The 18,799-nt window shown below is 41.0% G+C and overlaps 1 protein-coding gene across 1 annotated transcript in view; it reads right to left on the bottom strand.

Annotated features, from left to right (window-relative positions):
* The window catches only part of tbxas1 (thromboxane A synthase 1 (platelet)), a 238,952-nt gene that overhangs the window by 198,110 nt on the left and 22,043 nt on the right, over positions 1–18,799 (bottom strand). The window contains exon 3 of the mRNA XM_087997508.1: positions 559–652. Coding sequence (XP_087853634.1) covers positions 559–652 — 94 coding nt within the window. The remainder of the gene's footprint in view (positions 1–558; positions 653–18,799) is intronic.

Genomic DNA, 18,799 nt, shown 5'->3' with positions numbered 1-18,799 from the left:
TGGCACTGGGAGGCAGCAGTGCTAACCACTAATCCATCTTGTTCCTTTACTTTGACTGCATCTGTCCTGAATTTGACTTTGTTGAAATATGGACAACCAAATATCATCAACATTGACTAACTTCTAAGTTATTAGGAAACCAAGGAAGATTTTCAATTGTAAGAATGTTGGTATATAAAACGACAGAAAGACAATCTGAGCTATGACATCATGATGTGATGAGGGATACCATCAACCATAATCGCTCCATAGAAACATGGTAAAAGCATCTAATAATTCTAAAGCCTTTTGCCTACAATATTCCATTGCACGTAATAATCACTTGTTGAGTTAATGGTTTCCTGAAATTGTCCTTTATCAGTTTGAAGCTATGTCACCTTCATATACTTTTTTCCTACAGTTGTGGCTTAACTTGACATAGAATACCAGATCAACATTCTCTTTCCATTATTACCTTATACACAACTCAAGATTCCATCCTGTTCAGCTCTATTCAAGTTTTATTTTTCTCCCCAAACACAAATGTTCTTCCATGTAAAGATTCTATAAGGATCTTACCTTTTGGAAAAGAAACAGGTTGCCGACAAAAGGAAGTGGCTTTGGGTGCTCGATTCCAACCCTTTCCAACTGAGAATAAGGTGCCACCGAGTACCTGTGAGGAACATAAGAACACTAAAGGAAATAACAATATTATTCTGGTGAATGTTTCCACCTTCTCTCAAAAACAATTGCTGCTGAGCTACAGTTCTAAAGGGTTCCTCCACTACCACAATAAAAGTTAAAGTTTTAACTTAGAGGAAGGTCAATTTTGGCAGTATTAGACAAGGACATTCAAAAGTTGATTGGAGGTAAAGGGATGGCTGAAAATGGAAAGCCTTCAAAAATGAGAGTCCAGAGACAGTATGTTCCTGTTCGGATGACAGGCAAGGATGGTAGGTGTAGGAAATGCTGGATGCCTGGAGAAATTAAGGATTTGGCCAAGAAAAAGAAGGAAGCATACATCAGATACATATATTGCAGCAGAGATCGAGTGATTCCTTAGAGTATAAAGGCAGTAGGAGTATCTTTGAGAGGGAAAACAGTAGGGCAAAAAGAGGACATGAGATAGCTTTGGCAAATAGGGTTAAGGAGAATCAAAAGGGATTTTATAAAACATTAAGGACAAAAGGGTAACTAGGGAGAGAACAGGGCTCCTCAAATATCAGCAAGACAGCCTATATGTGGAACTGCAGGTGATAAGGGAAATACTAAACAAGTATTTTGTATCAGTATTTATTGTGAAAAAGGACGAGGAAGGAAAATAGGGATATAGATGGTGGCATCTTGAAAAATGTCCATATTAGAGGAGGAGTGATGGACGTCTTAAAACACAAAGGTGAATAAACCCCCCAGGACCTGATCAGGTGTATCTTAGAACTCTATGGGAAGCTGGGGAAGCTATTGCTGGGCCCCTTGCTGAGATATGTGGATCAATAGTCACAGGTGAGGTGCCGGAAGATTGGAGGTTGGCTAATCTGGTGCCACTATTTAAGCAAGGTGGTAAAGAAAAACAAGGGAACTACCGACCAGTGAGCTTGACATCAGTGTTGGGTAAGTTGTTGGAAGCAATCCTGAAGGACAGGACTTGCAAATATTTGGAAAGGCAAGGACTGATTAGGGATAGTCAACATGGCTTTGTGCACAGGAAATTATGTCTCACGCACTTGATTACATTTTTTGAAGAAGTAACAAAGAACATTGATGAGGGAAGAGCGGTGGACGTGATCTATAGGGACTTCAGTAAGGCATTCAACAAGGTTCCTTGGTAGACTGGTTAGCAAGGTTACATCACATGGAATATAGGGAGAACTAGCCATTTGGATACAGAATTGACTTGAAAGATTGAAAAGCTATGAAAAGCTCTGTCATAGAGACTTGGAGTACACCTTACACATGGGTACATACACTGTTGCCACTGAGTGCCAGGGGTATAAGGATTAAATGACTAAAGTGGTGAATGCAGTGCTAATCAAGTAGATTGCTTTGAATAGGATGGTATTGAATTTCTTGAGTCTTGTTGGAGCTGAACCATCCAGGTAATTGTACAGGCATTTCTGACCTGCGCCCTGTAGATGGTGGAAAGGCTTTGGGAGTCAGGATAAGACTCTGATCAGCACATAAAGCCACTGCTTTTTTGTCTAACAAGTCTAACTAAATTTCTGTTCAACAGTGATTCCAGGATATCGATGGCAAGGGATCCAGTGATATTGAAAGTCAAGGTTAGACCTATTTGTGTAGTTAGATACATAAGAGTGGATCATTTATCCCCATAAGGCCATTGTACGATTCAGTAAGATTATGACTGATATGAACCTTAACTTCATATACCCAATTTTCCCCATAATATCTTTAGATAATGGAAACCTACCACAGACTTAAAATTGCACCAATAATCGTTTGTGGTTGAGTCTTCCCAGTTTCTACCAATATTATCACGTTGCAGCACTTTCTGATTCCATTTCTGAAATGTGGGTCTAATTTTTATAACAGTGCTATCTATTCCTAGGCTCACTAATCAATGGAATTCTTTTTAACTCTATTTTTTTTAGCATCATGAACATTTTAACCAAATCACTCCATAACCTCCAAAGCAAAGCAATAGTTTTGTTAAGTTTGTTTTCGTAATTTAAACCTAAAGCTTAGGTATCATTCTGGTAAAGCTACTATATTACCATAAGGTCAATATATGACAGCCACTTTCTGGCACTTGAGTGGCATGAATGTTACTTGCTCCTTATCAGCTCAAGCCTGCAAGTTATTCAGGTCTTGCTCTATTCAGGCAATGCTTCCTTCATTATCAGGGGAACTGAATAGAATTGAACCCTGTGCAATCATAAGCAAACATTCCGATTGCTGACTTTAAGACTGAGCAAAAAAGCTTTAGGAAGCAGCTGAAGATGGATGGACCTAGGACACTGCAAAATGTCTTCAGGATAGAATTGTCTTGGAGCTCAGATGATCGAGTAAATGCTACTTGATAGCACTCACAATGACATCTTGGGTCATGTTGGTAACAGCCAATGTGCATAATCGACCAGGTTGAATTTCTATTGTTTTTTAAGTTTCTAGACAAGACACACCTGGGCATTTCCCAAATGTTGGGTAGCTGTTCCTTTCAACTTGCGTTCAAAATGGAGAAGTACTGACTCAGTGGCTGAAGGAGAGAAATAATCATCAAACCTCCTAACCCTTTTTAACCTGATGCCATGACACTCCATGGGATCTATAGTCAAAGTTGAGATTTTCCAGGCAGTTCCCTTCTGACAGTATACCAGTATTCTACCACTTATAGTGAATCTGTCCTAGTGTTAAGACAGGACATTGATGCAAGGTATTGATTGGGACAGTTCTCTCAATGTTAGTAAAATACAGATGTTAGCAAAATAAGGGCTTTGCAAGATCAACTGACCAAGGAAAGGTCTTTGCCGTGTCCAGCATCTGGATCAAAGCTCTGCGGTTCATCAAGTCTAATTTGTTTAACTTTATCATAGCGCTTAATCATAGAATCCCTACAGCATGGAAGCAGGCCATTTGGCCTATCGACTCCACACTGACCCTCTGAAGTGCGTTCCACCCCTCATCCTATCCTTAGCCCTGCATTTCCCATGGGTAATCCACCTAGCCTGCAAATCCCTGAACACTAAAGGCAGTTTACCATGGCTAATGCACCAAACCTGCATATCTTGGGACTGTGGGAAGATACCGAAGCACCCACAGGAAACCCACGCAGACACAGGGAGGATGTGCTAACTGCACACAAGTTGCTCAAAGGTGGAATCAAACCTGGGTACCTGGCACTGTGAAGTAGCAGTGCTAACCACTAAGCTGCTGTGCCGACTAATGCAACTCAGTGCCTTGCCAGAATATTGCAGGAACATATATGAGTCATCAATATTGCACTGGGTCGGGAGCGACAAAAGGGCAGACATGAACACCAGATTTCTTGCACAAAAAGCCATTAAAAGAATCAGATACGTTTTTCAGACCATCATAATAATTTCATGAGCATGATTATGAATACTAGTTTCTTACTCCATACTTAATTGATTAACATGGTTTAAATTCATTAGGCTCTCTCTCAATACAGATACTTGTGTAAGCCTCTAGTGTACTAGTCCAGAAATATAACCACTGCGCTACTTGGCCTTATGTAAAGCACCAGTCACTTTTTAAGTTTGCTTAAAACATTCTGATCTTTACTGTATTTAAAGGACGCCTCTGCACACACCCACAGCTTCAAATGAGAAAATGTTTCTGCCTAACAAAATTCATGTAGGGTTAGCCAGGCTACAAGACTATGCCACTAAGTTAGAGTGGGTCAAGGGTCAGAGTGATGCTAGGCACAGATGGCATGGAGAGCAGAATATTTGATCACTGATTAAAGCTAGTTGGTATTCCAGATGTCGCTGTTTTTTTGAAAGTTAATCTAATATGTATTCAAAATCTGATTGAATACAGATTAAAGTTCATCATGTGAACTCAAAATTTGAGCACAATTTTCTCGCAAGCAGTAATTGCAGACACCTGGTAACCTGTCAGGTTTCGGTAGTCAAACAAAGGTTGATGAAATATTAATTCTAAATCACCTGTTTTTTATCATGCATGCTTCATAAAGAATTCTGAGATGTGGAAAGGACGATGGAAAGGACAATGGATGAAGACTCGCCATCTGAGGTAGTTTGGGCTGAGGTTAGGAATAGGAAAGGTGAGGTCACCCTGTTAGGAGTTTTTTTACAGGCCTCCTAATAGTCCTAGAGACGTAGAAGAAAGGATTGCGAAGATGATTCAAGAGAAGAGTGAAAGTAATAGGGTGGTTGTTATGGGGGACTTTAACTTTCCTGATATTGATTGGGAAAGCTATAGCTCAAGTTCGTTAGATGGGTCAGTGTTTGTCCAATGTGTGCAGGAGGGTTTCCTGACACAATATGTAGATAGGCCAACAAGATGGGAGGCCATACTGGATTTGGTTCTGGATAATGAACCAGGTGTTAGAATTAGAGGTAGGTGAGCACTTTGGGGACAGTGACCTTAATTCAGTGATTTTTACTCTAGTGATGGAGAGGGATAAGTGTGCACTACAGGGCAAGAGTTATAGCTGGAGGCAGGGAAATTATGATGCTGTGAGGCATGACTTAGGATGTGTGGCTTGGAAAAGTAAGCTTCAAGGTAAGGGTGTAATTGATATGTGGAGCTTGTTCAAGGAGCAACTATTGAGTGTCCTTGATAAGTATGTACCCGTCAGGCAGGGAGGAAAGGGTCGTGTGAGGGAGCCGTGGTTTAATAAGGAATTGGAATCCCTTGTTAAATGGAAGAGGGCGGCCTATGTAAAGATGAGGCGTGAAGGTTCAATTGGGGCGATTGAGAGTTATAAGGTAGCCAGGAAGGACCTGAAGAGAGAGCTAAGAGCAGCAAGGAGGGGACATGAAAGGTCCTTAGTTGGTAGGATTAGGGAAAACCCTAAGGCTTTCTATAGGTATGTCAGGAATAAAAGAATGACTAGGGTAGGAATAGGTCCAGTCAAGGATAGTAGTGGGAAGTTGCGTGTGGAGGCTGAATAGATTGGGGAGACACTGAATGAATACTTTTCGTCAGTATTCAATCAGGAACAGGACATTGTTGTCAATGTGAGTACTGAGTCACAATTAAGTAAAATGGATGGCTTTGAGGTATGTAGAGAAGAGGTGTTGGAAATTCTGGAAAGGGTGAAAATAGATAAGTCTCCTGGGCCTGATGGCATTTATCCTAGGATTCTCTGGGAAGCAAGGGAGGAGATTGCAGAGCCATTGGCCTTGATTTTTATGTCCTCGTTGTCTACAGGAGTAGTGCCAGAAGATTGGAGGCTAGCAAATGTGGTTCTCTTGTTCAAGAAGGGGAGTAGGGATAACCCTAGTAACTATAGGCCGGTGAGTTTCACTTCTGTTGTGGGCCAAATCTTAGAGAGAATTGTAAGGGATAGGATTTATGAACATCTGGATAGGAATAATGTGATCAAGGATAGTCAGCATGGTTTTGTGAAAGGCAGGTCGTGCCTCACAAACCTTATTGAATTCTTTGAGAAGGTGACTAAGGAGGTGGACGAGGGGAAAGCGGTAGATGTGGTGTATCTGGATTTTAGTAAGGCGTTTGATAAGGTTCCCCATGGTAGACTACTGCAAAAAATACGGAGGTATGGCATTGAGGGTGAGTTGGAGGTTTGGATTAGGAGTTGGCTGGCTGGAAGAAGACAGAGGGTAGTAGTTGATGGTAAAGGTTCATCTTGGAGTGCTGTCACTAGCGGTGTTCCGCAAGGATCTGTTTTGGGACCATTGCTGTTTGTCATTTTTATAAATGACCTGGAGGAGGGGTTAGAAGGTTGGGTGAGCAAGTTTGCGGATGATACGAAAGTCGGAGGAGTTGTAGACAGTGAGGAAGGATGTGGCAGGTTACAGCGGGATATAGATAAGCTGCAGAACTGGGCAGAAAGGTGGCAAATGGAGTTCAATGTAGCTAAGTGTGAGGTGATTCACTTTGGTAAGAGTAATAAAAAGATGGGGTACTGGGCTAACGGTCGGATACTTGGTAGTGTGGATGAGCAGAGGGATCTTGGTGTCCATGTACACAAATCTTTGAAAGTTGCCACCCAGGTAAATAGTGCGGTGAAGAAGGCATATGGCGTACTGGCTTTTATTGGTAGAGGAATTGAGTTCCGGAGTACTGAGGTCATGTTGCAGTTGTATAAGACTCTGGTGCGGCCGCATCTGGAGTATTGTGTGCAGTTTTGGTCGCCATACTATAGGAAGGATGTGGAGGCACTGGAACGGGTGCAGAGGAGGTTTACCAGGATGTTGCCTGATATGGTAGAAAGATCGTATGAGGAAAGGCTGAGGCACTTGGGGTTGTTTTCATTGGAGAAAAGAAGGTTTAGGGGTGGCTTGATAGAGGTGTACAAGATGATTAGGGGTTTAGATAGGGTCGACAGTGAGAATCTTTTTCCACGTATGGAGTCAGCTATTACAAGGGGGCATAGCTTTAAATTAAGGGGGGGGTAGGTATAGGACAGATGTTAGGGGTAGGTTCTTTACTCAGCGAGTCGTGAGTTCATGGAATGCCCTGCCAGTAGCAGTGGTGGACTCTCCCTCATTATGGGCATTTAAGCGGGCATTGGATAGGCATATGGAGGATAGTGGGCTAGTGTAGGTTAGGTGGGCTTGGATTGGCGCAACATCGAGGGCCGAAGGGCCTGTACTGCGCTGTATTCTTCTATGTTCTATGTTCTATGTCAAATCTTGCAGTCATTTTTGTCCATGTTTATCACTTGGCAACCAGTACCTGCTCACACAGGCCAAACTGGATTCGAGGTCCTTTCATAACTTTCAACCAGCAGCTGTCTGTTGTATGGTAGAAGACCAATCAGCACAACATTTTTTCCATAGAGTTGAGGATTAGCCTATTTTTATCTCTTTTACATAGGGCTGCTGGGGCAACAGTATTAAAGTAAGCAGTATCAAATTAATTAACACCCTCTTCTATGGGACTTTCTTTTTCATGCACTATGAACCTGTTTTAAAAAAATGCAATCCAAATAATTGCTGTAGGCCCTCAGTGTGAAAACTGAGGAAAACCAACACATGTATTATTTACAGTAAACAAAAAATGCTGGAGATCACAGTGGGTCAGGCAGCACCCACGGAGAGAGCAAGCTAACGTTTCAAGTCTAGATGATTCTTCATCAGAGCAAACGTGAAGTGTGGAGGGGATAGCATTTACGCAAGTGAGTGGGGGAGGGAATGCTGGGGGAGAAAGGGTGTTCAACACTCTACCCATCCACCCCAATTATTGCCAAAACATTGCTTCCCCCCAACACACACACTTCACGTCAGCTCTGATGAAGAGTCATCTTGTCTCAAAACGTTAGCTTGGTCTCTCCGTGGGTGCTGCCTGACCCACTGTGATCTCCGGCACTTTTTGTTTTCAATACAGATTCCAGCATCTGCAGTAATTTGCTCCTATATGTATGATTTAAATCTCAGGTTCAATATCTACCATTGGGTTGAATTTGCTGGGGCAAAAAGAAGGGCAAGTCCAACGATGAACCAGAAGTCGTCTGCTGAAAGCTGCAATCATTCACGTGGCTCTCAATTAGCCACAAGTTGTATCTCCTTGTGATTTTCTCTATGACTAAACAGTCTGCCAATAATTGGAATGTGAGCTTATGAAGACCGGACGGTATGCTGGAGTTCGCAAAGCTGTTTCTCAGCCATTTGATATAATGTTCGATGCTAGCATAGTTTTATGGTGAGTGGTCATATTCTCCACAGCCACCTGAGATGCCCCGGTAGCTTCACTACCATCAGTCCTTCTTCTTGGTATTAACCTAAGTGACTAATATCATGCAAGGAAGGATATCCACATGCTGTCTTTAGGGAGAAAATAGTGACAGGGCACTGATTGGATGATCAGCCATGCTCATATTGAATGGCACAGCAGACTTGAAGGGCTGATTGGCTTATTTCTGTTCATATGTTCCATGTTTCTATGTCTATGCAATCCTTCCTTTTCAATAATGTCCTCTTCTCAGTCAAATGGAATATATGGATCATACTACTTTGCATGCACCAGATGTTTATAAATAGTCAGAGAGACTGATCAGAATTCAAGGTACTGAATCATTTCCTGAATGATAATTCTTCCTGAGTTATCCTAGTTTCTGTGACAATTATTGCTATTTTGAATTATCCACTTTCTTTGTTATTATTTTTTTGATGCTAAACTCGAATCACCGATTGCCACATCCATACATGCAGCCTGGAGCCCTCACTTCATAAGTGCAGAATTAATTCTGAATAGCCATGTGCATTCGTGCGGATGCCTCTGTTGCACCAGATGTTCTGTTTCATTTGATCTCAAAGCAGTCACAAAATATACAATCACTGCCTAGCTGCATGAAGTATATCCAAGTCTGTTAAACTGGCCAACAAGAGCATGTTACTTTAGTATAGTCACTAACAGGAGGATTGCAAAGAGAGGCACTCACTTATTTCCAAAGGGTTGATTCAGAATAGGGAAATAAAATAGGGAAAGCTTTAGAATTTGCCAATGAATAATGTCAGGACCAATGTTTCAACTGGTAGCTGCCACCATAAAGGGAGCTCAGAAAAGGAGAGGTTTTATTTCCTTAAATATCTGCATTTCTATTTCCCAGTCAGGGGGTTTGTTTTTCTCTGGTTACACCTGACATTCAATTTCTGATACATGGTTAAGCTCAGAATTTTAGTGAGAACGTTGTAAATACTTTTTTGGCAGAGGTGCTGATGCAGTTTGTGCTTCCTTCACCACCCCTGTGTATGTTCATCACCATGGAAATACATCAACACGCTCATGTGTGTTTCCAAAGGTAGTTTTTATCTTGGAGTTTCTAAAGAAACTCTCTTGGATTTGTTTGCTTGACATACATAATCTACACTTTTGTTTCTTTTACCAGATCTGGGACACATTTCTTCAGAAAGTACTGAAGGGAGTGGAAGGGGGAGACCACTCTTCCAGAAGGATAGCAGATTGCTGGGTGCTTTCTGGGAGCAAGAGCCTGGTTTGGATTTGAATTTGAATTTGTAACTCAAGGGCAAGTCACAGACTGAAAGTGAATCAAGCTTACCTGAAAAGACAGAAAACAAGCTCTATTAATACATCCCAGCTGAAGAAATAGTCCCAAGTTGCTACCACTTGGTTGTTCTCCATTAGTTAGCAGTTCCATCCATTGTGAATTAAGCAAGAGACATTGTGCCCATCAGCACAGATTTCTTGGGTAGTAAAAATGATCTTGGAAATCCAAAATGGCATCCACAGGTACTTGGAGAATAAATTACACCATATACCAAATTGGTGCAGATAGAGTGAACATTTACCAGAAATGCACAAAAAGCAGCTCATCACATTAGCTTTATACATTATACTGATGGGATGGAAACACGACAGTATCAGTGTCAGTTTGAGTAAGGTAACCAGCAGCTCAGACAAACTCAGAAAGAAAGGTGAAAAAATAACATTTTGGAATGAGTGCCTAATCATAATTCTGACCAAAGCGTTAAAACGGACATGGAGCCAGTTGTTATGCTCTTAGGATACTGACTATTTCCAGATCTTGATCCTGCCCTGGATGCAAGAGACTGCTTCCGGATCCACCATCTAATGAAAGCTGGAGGGCAAGCTCCAAAGGCTGCGTACCCTTGACTTGAGGTTTCCTCTAAAGAAGTGGTAAACTGGATGAAATAAATAGTGGCCACAGATATCAGGCTATCTTGGAAGAAAGGAAGTCCTGCCACAGGATACCCTACAGCCACAGGCTGTTAAGAAAGGACCCTGGCAGTCATTTTAACAATAATGGAAAGCAAGCAGAATTGTACGAGTGTGCTATATACAGTACATGTTTATTTCTATGCGAATTATTCCTTCACTACTTACAGGTTAGTTACCGGTTGATTTCTTCTGCATGTTTATATGGTTCAAGAGTTATTGAATTCTTTCCACAGTGCTTCCAGATTGCAAAAGGTTGCAGGGAATGATGTGACAGGATGCTGATACATCACAAGACTTCCACTTAGAATATAGCAAGACTGGGAAAACGAACGGGGTCACACAGAGCAGGACAAGCTTCTCAAAGCGGGAGATGAGAATATCTCTTAGGAGGAGGCTATGTCTGCACAGCAAATTTAGGGAACAATTTTCCTATGTGAGAGTGATCTGTGCTTTATTAGGTATGCCTTCACTGAAAACTGTCACCTGCTGCAGTCACAAATGTATCTCAAAGCATTGCATTGTTAATGACAACTAACGTGATTGTAGTAAAGAATATTTATAAGTCTGACCTCTCACTAGTTGGAGATATTTGCAACACCTTGTAGTTTGCCATCACTGTTGCATAATGAAAGTAAGACTTTCTATTCAAATTAGATTTCATTCAATCTTGCCAGAGAAAAAAAGCTGAACTTCAGCAGAATTTAAGGATTCCCCTTGGTGCAAGGTACCATTAGCTCAATGTATCTCATTTTCTGAGTGATGCATTCTAAATCTATCATATATCAGAAACAAAAGGGATTCTAATTCCTCAACATCCAGCTAGTGTGTGACCACTGGCAGCAAAAATGCAGGTCAATACCCAAAATCATGGCATTAGTCATGACAGTTTTATTCTGTGGCAGTCTGCCATACCATCTGTATCTGAGCAACAACAGCTATTCACTGATAACATAACTGAGGACTTTAGTCTGCAGCCATTACAGATACACAGCAGCTTATCAATACAGCTCAGGAACATAAAAAGGAAGATGAAAGAAGGAAGAGGTGAGAAGAAGAAACTAAGACAATACCTTTCTGTCAGCTCAATGATGGACAATTTTCAACAGGACTACCTGATGAAGGGCTTTTGCCCTAAACGTTGATTTTCCTGCTCCTTGGATGCTGCCTGACCTGCTTTGCTTTTCCAGCACCACCCTAACCAAAATTTTCAACAGGAGTCATACTGAACTGGAGGTACTGACTCTGTTTCTTTCTTCACAGATGTTGACAGACCTGCTGAGGTTCTCTAGCATTTTTCATATTTGTTTCAGTTTGGGGCTTGCTTATTTTCTCCAGATGACTTACAAAGTATGATCTGAAATCCCCAGCATAGCTTGGTCTACATTTCTGCCCAGACTGACTGTCAACAACTTACTTAGTTGCAACAATTGAGTGTACAATGTCAATTTCCACTAGGTCTATCACAGGCTATAACATCTTCTTGATTACAATGTAAAAGTGAAACATCTCAGTCCGTTTTGTCACTTTAAAAGATGAAGGCTGATCTGATTCTGGTATCAAATCAACCTTCCTATCCACTTCCCATACCCTTTGACTTCCCTGTCAATGGAATTGTCTAACTCAGCATTAAAAATATTCAATGATGCTGCTTTGTACCTCTCTCTCAGAGAGAATTCGACAAACTAATGATCTTCAAAGAAAAAAAAAGGCTCCCCATCACTGTCTTAAGTTAGAGATCCCTTACTTTTATCCCTAATTCTAGTTTCTCCCTCAAGAGGAAACAGTCTTTCAACATCCACCCTGTCAATTTCTCTCTGGATCTTATACGCTTCGATAAGATAGCTTTCATTCTCCTAACAGATAAAGGCCCAACCTGTCCAATGGTTCCTCCTAAGATGACACCACCATCCCAGGAATTAGTCAAGCAAACCTTCTCTGAACTGCTTTGAATATAATATGTCCTTTCCTAAGTAAGGAGACCACCAGGCGTGGTCTCACAAAGACTTGAAAAAAAAGCAAAAATTCCCTACCTTAACTAATTCTTCTTGCAATAAAAAGACAACATTCTATTTATCTTCCTAATCACCTGCAGACATATTATGATTAATGTGCCAGGACACCCAAATTCCTCTGTTATATAGCGTTCTACAATCACTCACCATTGAAACAGTATACAGCTTCCTCATTCTACCTGACGGACAATTCGCATTTTCCTTCATATACCCCATTTGCCATATTTTTATCTGCTCACTTAACCTATCTAAATCTATGCACATTCCTTATGTTCTCTTCACAATATGCTCTCCTACCTTGCTTTGTGTTATAATTAAATTTAGTAACTGTAGGTTCTTATTCTTCATCAAAATCAATTATATAAATTGAAAATAATTCAGGTCCTAGCAATGATCCCTGTGGTACTCCACTTGTTACATCTTACAAGCCCGAAATGGCCCATTTATACACACACTCAGCTTCCTGCTTGCTAACCAATCCCTTATCTATGCTTAAATGCTGCCCTTACACATGATCTTCTATTCTGAGTTGTAATCTGCAATGTGGCATGCTATCAAATGCCTTCTGGAAATCCAAGTGACAAGTGACACATATTCCTTTTTTCATATAGCATGTTACTTCCTTGAAGAAGTCTTATAAATTAGTTAAACAATTTCCCTTCCATAAAACGATATCGATTCTGCTTGATTGCATTTTTTCTATTTGCCTTGTTCTATATGTTTTCTATATGCCTTGCTATAATATCCTTAATAATAGATTCCAACACTTGCCTTTGAAAAGATGTTAGACTAGCAGGCCTGTAGTTTCCTGTTTTGTGTCTCCCTCTTTTCTCGAATAGAGGAATCCCATTCAATATTTTCTAAACTGATGGGACATTTCTGAAATCCAGAGAATTTTGAAAAATTAAAACCACTGCACCTTCTTTCTCAGCAAAGACTTCTTTTAAGGCTCAATAATGATCAGGTCCTAGGACTTGTCAGGCTTTAAGTTCTAATAGTTTCCTCTGGCTGACAAGAGTAACCAGGAATGTCAGGGGCTCTCCTCACTCAAGGGACTGGTTCTGAGCTAGTTGGTCAGAGTCTATGTACTGTGCACGTTCACATAACGGGTGTCTTGGTGACAGGGGATAGGGGCCCCGTGCAGTTATTTCAGAGGACACAGATTTAAGGTAACTTAATGGAGAGAAGTTGGAGACATATTTAATTACCTACCAACTTGTTAAAATCTGGGATGCAATTCCTAAAAGGTTTTGGCAGCAGATTTAATAAGTTTCAAAAGTGAACTGGATAAATACTCATAAGGGAAAAAACTGCAGGCTACATATAACGAGGAGCAAAATGGAACTAAACGAACAGATCTTTTAGATCCATTGAAGAATCACAAGTACAAGAACAAGGATCACTGGACCCAAAATGTTGACTCTGCTTTTTCTCCACATATGCTGCCAGATCTGCTGAGTTTCTCCAGCAATTTGATTGTGAATCCCATTCTAAGACCTATTAGCTGAATTGTTATATCACATTCAACTCAAATGAAGATCATCTGCAGGTTGACAACTTGTAGATAGTGGATTTGTAAATAATATGCTCACACCTCAAATTAAGCAAGTTGTAGGAGCTTCAAAAAGGTTGGCTAAATTAAAGCTTTTGGAAAATTTAATGCGCTAACTCTGGATAATTAATTTCTGGACAATGATCTCTCTAAGCTTAACACGCCCCAGTTTTCTCCCCATTCCTTCCTCTTATAAAGCCATCACTATCCAAATCCTTTCCTCATTCTATCCCACTCCATCCTCACAAGGTCCTTAATCAATGGGGCCTTCCTGTGCCAAACTGGATGCTAATAACACACTATCTGTTTCAGCAATCACCACATCCAATGTTATGTTTGAGATCACAAGTAAGAGCTCGCAGATTAGACTGCCTCCCCCATTTGCCATTGTTTGATAAGACCATAAGACATAGGAGCAGAACTTAGACCATTCAGCCCATTAAGTCTGCTCTGCCATTCAATCATGGCTGATAAGGTTCCCAACATCTACTCTGCCCAGGCCATTCAGCATTCTGTATGTTTCAATTAGATCATCCCTCATCTTTTAAACTCTATCGAGTATAAACCCAGAGTTGTCAAACATTCGTCACACATTAAACTTTTCATTCCTGGGACCATTCTCATGAACCTCCTCTGAACGCGGTCCAGGGTCAGTACATCTTCCCTGAGACATGGGGTCCAAAATTACACACTATACACCAAATGTGGTCTGACCAGGGCCTTTGTAAAGCCTCAGAAGCACATCCCTGCGTTTAAATTCAAGTCCTCTCAAAATAACTGCCATCATTGCATTTGCCTTCCTAACTGCTGACTCAACCTGTAAGTTTACTTTAAAAGAATACTGGACTAGAACTCCCAATGCTCTTTGCACTTCAGACTTCTGAATTTACTCCCCATTTTGAAAACAGTCCATGCCTCTATTCTACCCACCAAAGTGCATACCTCACACTTTCCCAGTTTGTACTGTGTCTGCCACTTCTTTGCCCACTCTCCTAACCTGTCCAAATCTTTCTGCAGGCTCCCCAATGATATCTATCCCTCTACCTATCTTTGTATCATCAAAAAATATAACCAGAATGCCCTCAGTTGCTTCATCTCGATCGTTCATGTACGAAGAGAAAAGCTGTGGTCACAACGCTGAGCCTTGCGGAACACCACTTTTCACAGGCTGCCATCCTGACAATGATCCTTTTATCCCCACTCTCTGCTTTCTGCCAGACAGCCAGGCCTCTACCCATGTTAGTACCTTGCCTCTGACACCATGGGCCCTTATCTTACTCAGGAGCCTCCTGAGCGGCATCTTGTTAAAGGCCTTCCTCAAGTCCAGGTAAATAACATTCATTGGCTCTCCTTGGTCTAAATTGCTCATTACTTCCTCAAAGAATTCTAGCAGATTTGTCAGGCCTCCCCTTGTTGAAACCATGCTGACTTTGCCCTATTTTACCATACACTTCCAAGTATTCAGAAATCTCATTCTTCACAATGGATTCCAGGATCTGGAATCGGTCCACTGACCGATTAGGCTAATTGGTCTGAAATTTTCTGTCTTTTGCCTTACTCCCTTTTTAAACATGGGTGTCACGATAGTGATTTTCCAGTCCTCTGGGACCCTCCCTGATTCTATCAATTCCTGAAAGATCACCACTAACGCCTCCACTAACTCTTCAGCTATCTCTTTTAGAACTCTGATTTATCCACCTTCAGGCTATTCAGTTTTTCTAGCACCTTCTCCTTGGTGAAATTCAATCTCTTTAATTTTTGAGGTACTACTCGTGTCTTCCACCGTGAAGACTGACTTGAAGTAATTATTCAGTTCCTCAGCCATTTCCTTAAGTGGTAAATTTATCCTGTACAATGATGAGCAGGAACTCAGAGTCAGCAGGTGTCTACTTCCAGCACCTCTCATATACTACCAAAGTACTAAGAAGATTCTGACAGAACCCACAATGAACTGCGAGGTCACAGTTGAGGCTGACATTTGGATGACTTTTTTTATATTCACGTGTGGAATGTGGGCATTGCTGGCTGGTATTTATTGCCTGTTGCTAGTTGCTCTTGAGAAGGTGGAGATGAGCTGCTTTCTTGAATTGCTACAGTCAATGTGGTGTTGGTAGACTCAAGGTGCTGTTGAGGAGATAGCTTCAGGATTTTGACAAAGTGACAATGAAGGAACAGCTATATATTCCCAAGTCAGGGTGCTGAGTGCCTTGGACAGGAACTTGAAGGTGGTCTTCTTCCCATCTATCTGCTGCCTTTACCTTTCTAGATGCAAGTGTTCATGGATTTGAAAACTGTGCTAAGGATTTTTGGCAAAGTTCTGCAGTGCATCTTGCAGATAATACACTGGTGGAGGAAATGAATGCTTATGGATGCAGCGCCAATCAAACAGGCAGCTTTGTCCTGGATGATGTCAAGCTTAGAATGTCGTTGGAGCTGCACCCATCCAGGCAAGTGGGGAATATTCTATAAAACCCATGACTGGTGCTTTGTAGATGGTGAACAGGCACTGGAGTGTCAGGAAGTGAATTACTTGCTGCAGTTTTCCCAGTCTCTGACCTGCTCATAGAGTCATACCGCATGGAAGCAGACACTTCAGTCCATGCTGAACATAATCCCAAACTAAACGAGTTATACCTGCCTGCTTCTGGCCCACATCCCTCCAAACTTTTCCTAATCATGTACTTGTCCAAACGTCTTCTAAACATTGTAATTGTGCCCACATGTTCATTCCACATGCAAAACCTGTGTAAAACATTTGCCACTAATGTATTTTTAAAATCTCTCTCCTCTCATCTTAAAATCATGTCCCTAATCTTAGAATCCCCCATTCTAGGGAAGTGACAACTACCATTAATTAAATCTATACACCTCATTATTTTAGAAACTTCTATAAGGTCACCTCTCAACTTCCTATGCTACAGTGGAAAAATGCCCCATCCTATCAAGCCTTTCTTTATTAACTTATATTTATATGGGGAGGCTACTTCAGTTTCTGGTCAATGGTAAACCCCAGGGTGTTGATAGTGTGGGATTCAGTGATGATAATGTTATTGAATGTCATGGGGCTGTGGTTAGATTGTTTCTTACTGAAGATGGTCATTGCCTGGCATTTGTGTGGCGCAAATGTTACTTGCCATTTTCCAGTCCAAGTCCGGATATTGTCCAGGTCTTATTACATTTGAAGAACGCCTTCAGTATCTCAGGAGTCACAAATGGTGCTAAATATTGTCAGTCCCTGCTCAAGCTCATATCTAGTAGAGTGATCTGTCAGAATGGTGAACTTGTCACTGTGTATGTGATATTACTCGAGCAGCATCAGGTAAATTGGAGGTTGTTATACACTATGAGAATGAAAGTAGTTTAGGATAAAAAGAAGAAAGGAAACTCTTACTTACGTAGGGTCTCAGACATCCCAAAGGTTCTTATAACAATGCCTGAAAGCAGTCTCAGTTATTAAGCAGAACGTATATGCTTTAACCAGATGCAATTTAAAAAATGAGAGTAACACTCAAATATGCTGAGGTTGGGAGATAAATATTGGCCAGATCATTAGGCTCACCCCTCCATCTGAATGGAAGCTTTTGGTCATTTCTGTCCACACAACAGGAAAATGAGATCTTGCTTTACTATTTCACTCAAAGAAGTGTGGCACTCTTTCAGTGGCACTGTCCCAAAATAGATTGCTGTCAAGTTTCCATGGTCGGAATCAAGCTCAGAGGTTAAAGAGCTACCATTAATGTAAGCTGGTATGTAACATGATTTGTATTTTTCCTTTAAAACTATTTATCATGATCCTATTAGACAGTTGGCAACTTTCTCTTCTTAAAGTGTGAATCTCAAAGTTAATGCCACTCATCTTGTTAGCAGATATGTACATGAGTGTACTGACATGAAATAAGGGCAAATTGGGCTGGATGTGATGATCTCCACAGTCAACATCCAGACATGGCTGTAGAAGAAAAGGAAATGGATGGAGGAAGAGAGAACTATAAAAACTTAAGTATTCGATTCCTTTATTGGATGGTATACGCAGACAGGAAAAAGCAGCAGAAATAGAGGACAGGAACTACTGAACCAGAGTCTAAAAACAATTGTCTAACATTGCAATGCTATCATAAATCTGATCAACGAACTGAATTACCACATGTGTCATCTTAATATGTAAAAATCTTTAGGCAATGTTTTGGCGATCCAGGCTACTGGATTCTATTCCAAAAAAGGTCCTGGGTCAAGTTTGTCTATTAGAGCTACTTCTGTTCCTTTCAGCCTGTTTCATCATTAATGAGATCATGATTGATTTGATTTGGAGATGCCAGTGTTGGACTGAGGTGTACAAAGTTAAAAATCACATAGCACCAGGTTACAGTCCAACAGGTTTAATAATGCTTCCAATTAAACCTGTTGGACTATATCCTGGTGTTGTGATTTTTAACTATGATTGATTTGATTATCCTTAACACGAATTTCCTGCCTTTTCCCCATAACCCACAATTCCCCTACTGATTAACCACATACCTGTCTCAGCGTTATGCTTAACAATCCAGACTCTACAGTCATCTGTAGTAAAGAATTGCACTAATGCACTATCTTCCAAGAGAAGAAACTCCTCCTCGTCCCTGTCCTTATCCTGAGATTATGCCCGCTCGTCCTATTCTCTTCCATGCGGAGAAACAATCTTTCTCCATCTATCCTGCCAAAGTCCCTCATCATCTTGTATGTTTCAATAAGGTCACCTCTCATCCTTCTAAATTCCAATATGTATAGCCCTAACCCACTCAATCTCTCCCTCCAGACTGTTAAGAAGTTGAAAGATTCTATGTTCACTTTAAAATAGAGAATATTTTCTGAATACTGAAACTTAAAGTGCAGGCTCAGCTGCCCAAATGGAAAGGCTGGGAGACTGGATGTTGCAAAATAGATACAT

This window comes from Chiloscyllium plagiosum, unplaced genomic scaffold (assembly GCF_037043375.1).
Source record: "Chiloscyllium plagiosum isolate Xiang-an unplaced genomic scaffold, Cpla_swu_hap1 HiC_scaffold_19, whole genome shotgun sequence".
Lineage (NCBI taxonomy): Eukaryota > Metazoa > Chordata > Chondrichthyes > Orectolobiformes > Hemiscylliidae > Chiloscyllium > Chiloscyllium plagiosum.
Note: the sequence above shows the minus strand (reverse complement) of the source record. Positions and strands in the feature narration are given on the sequence as shown.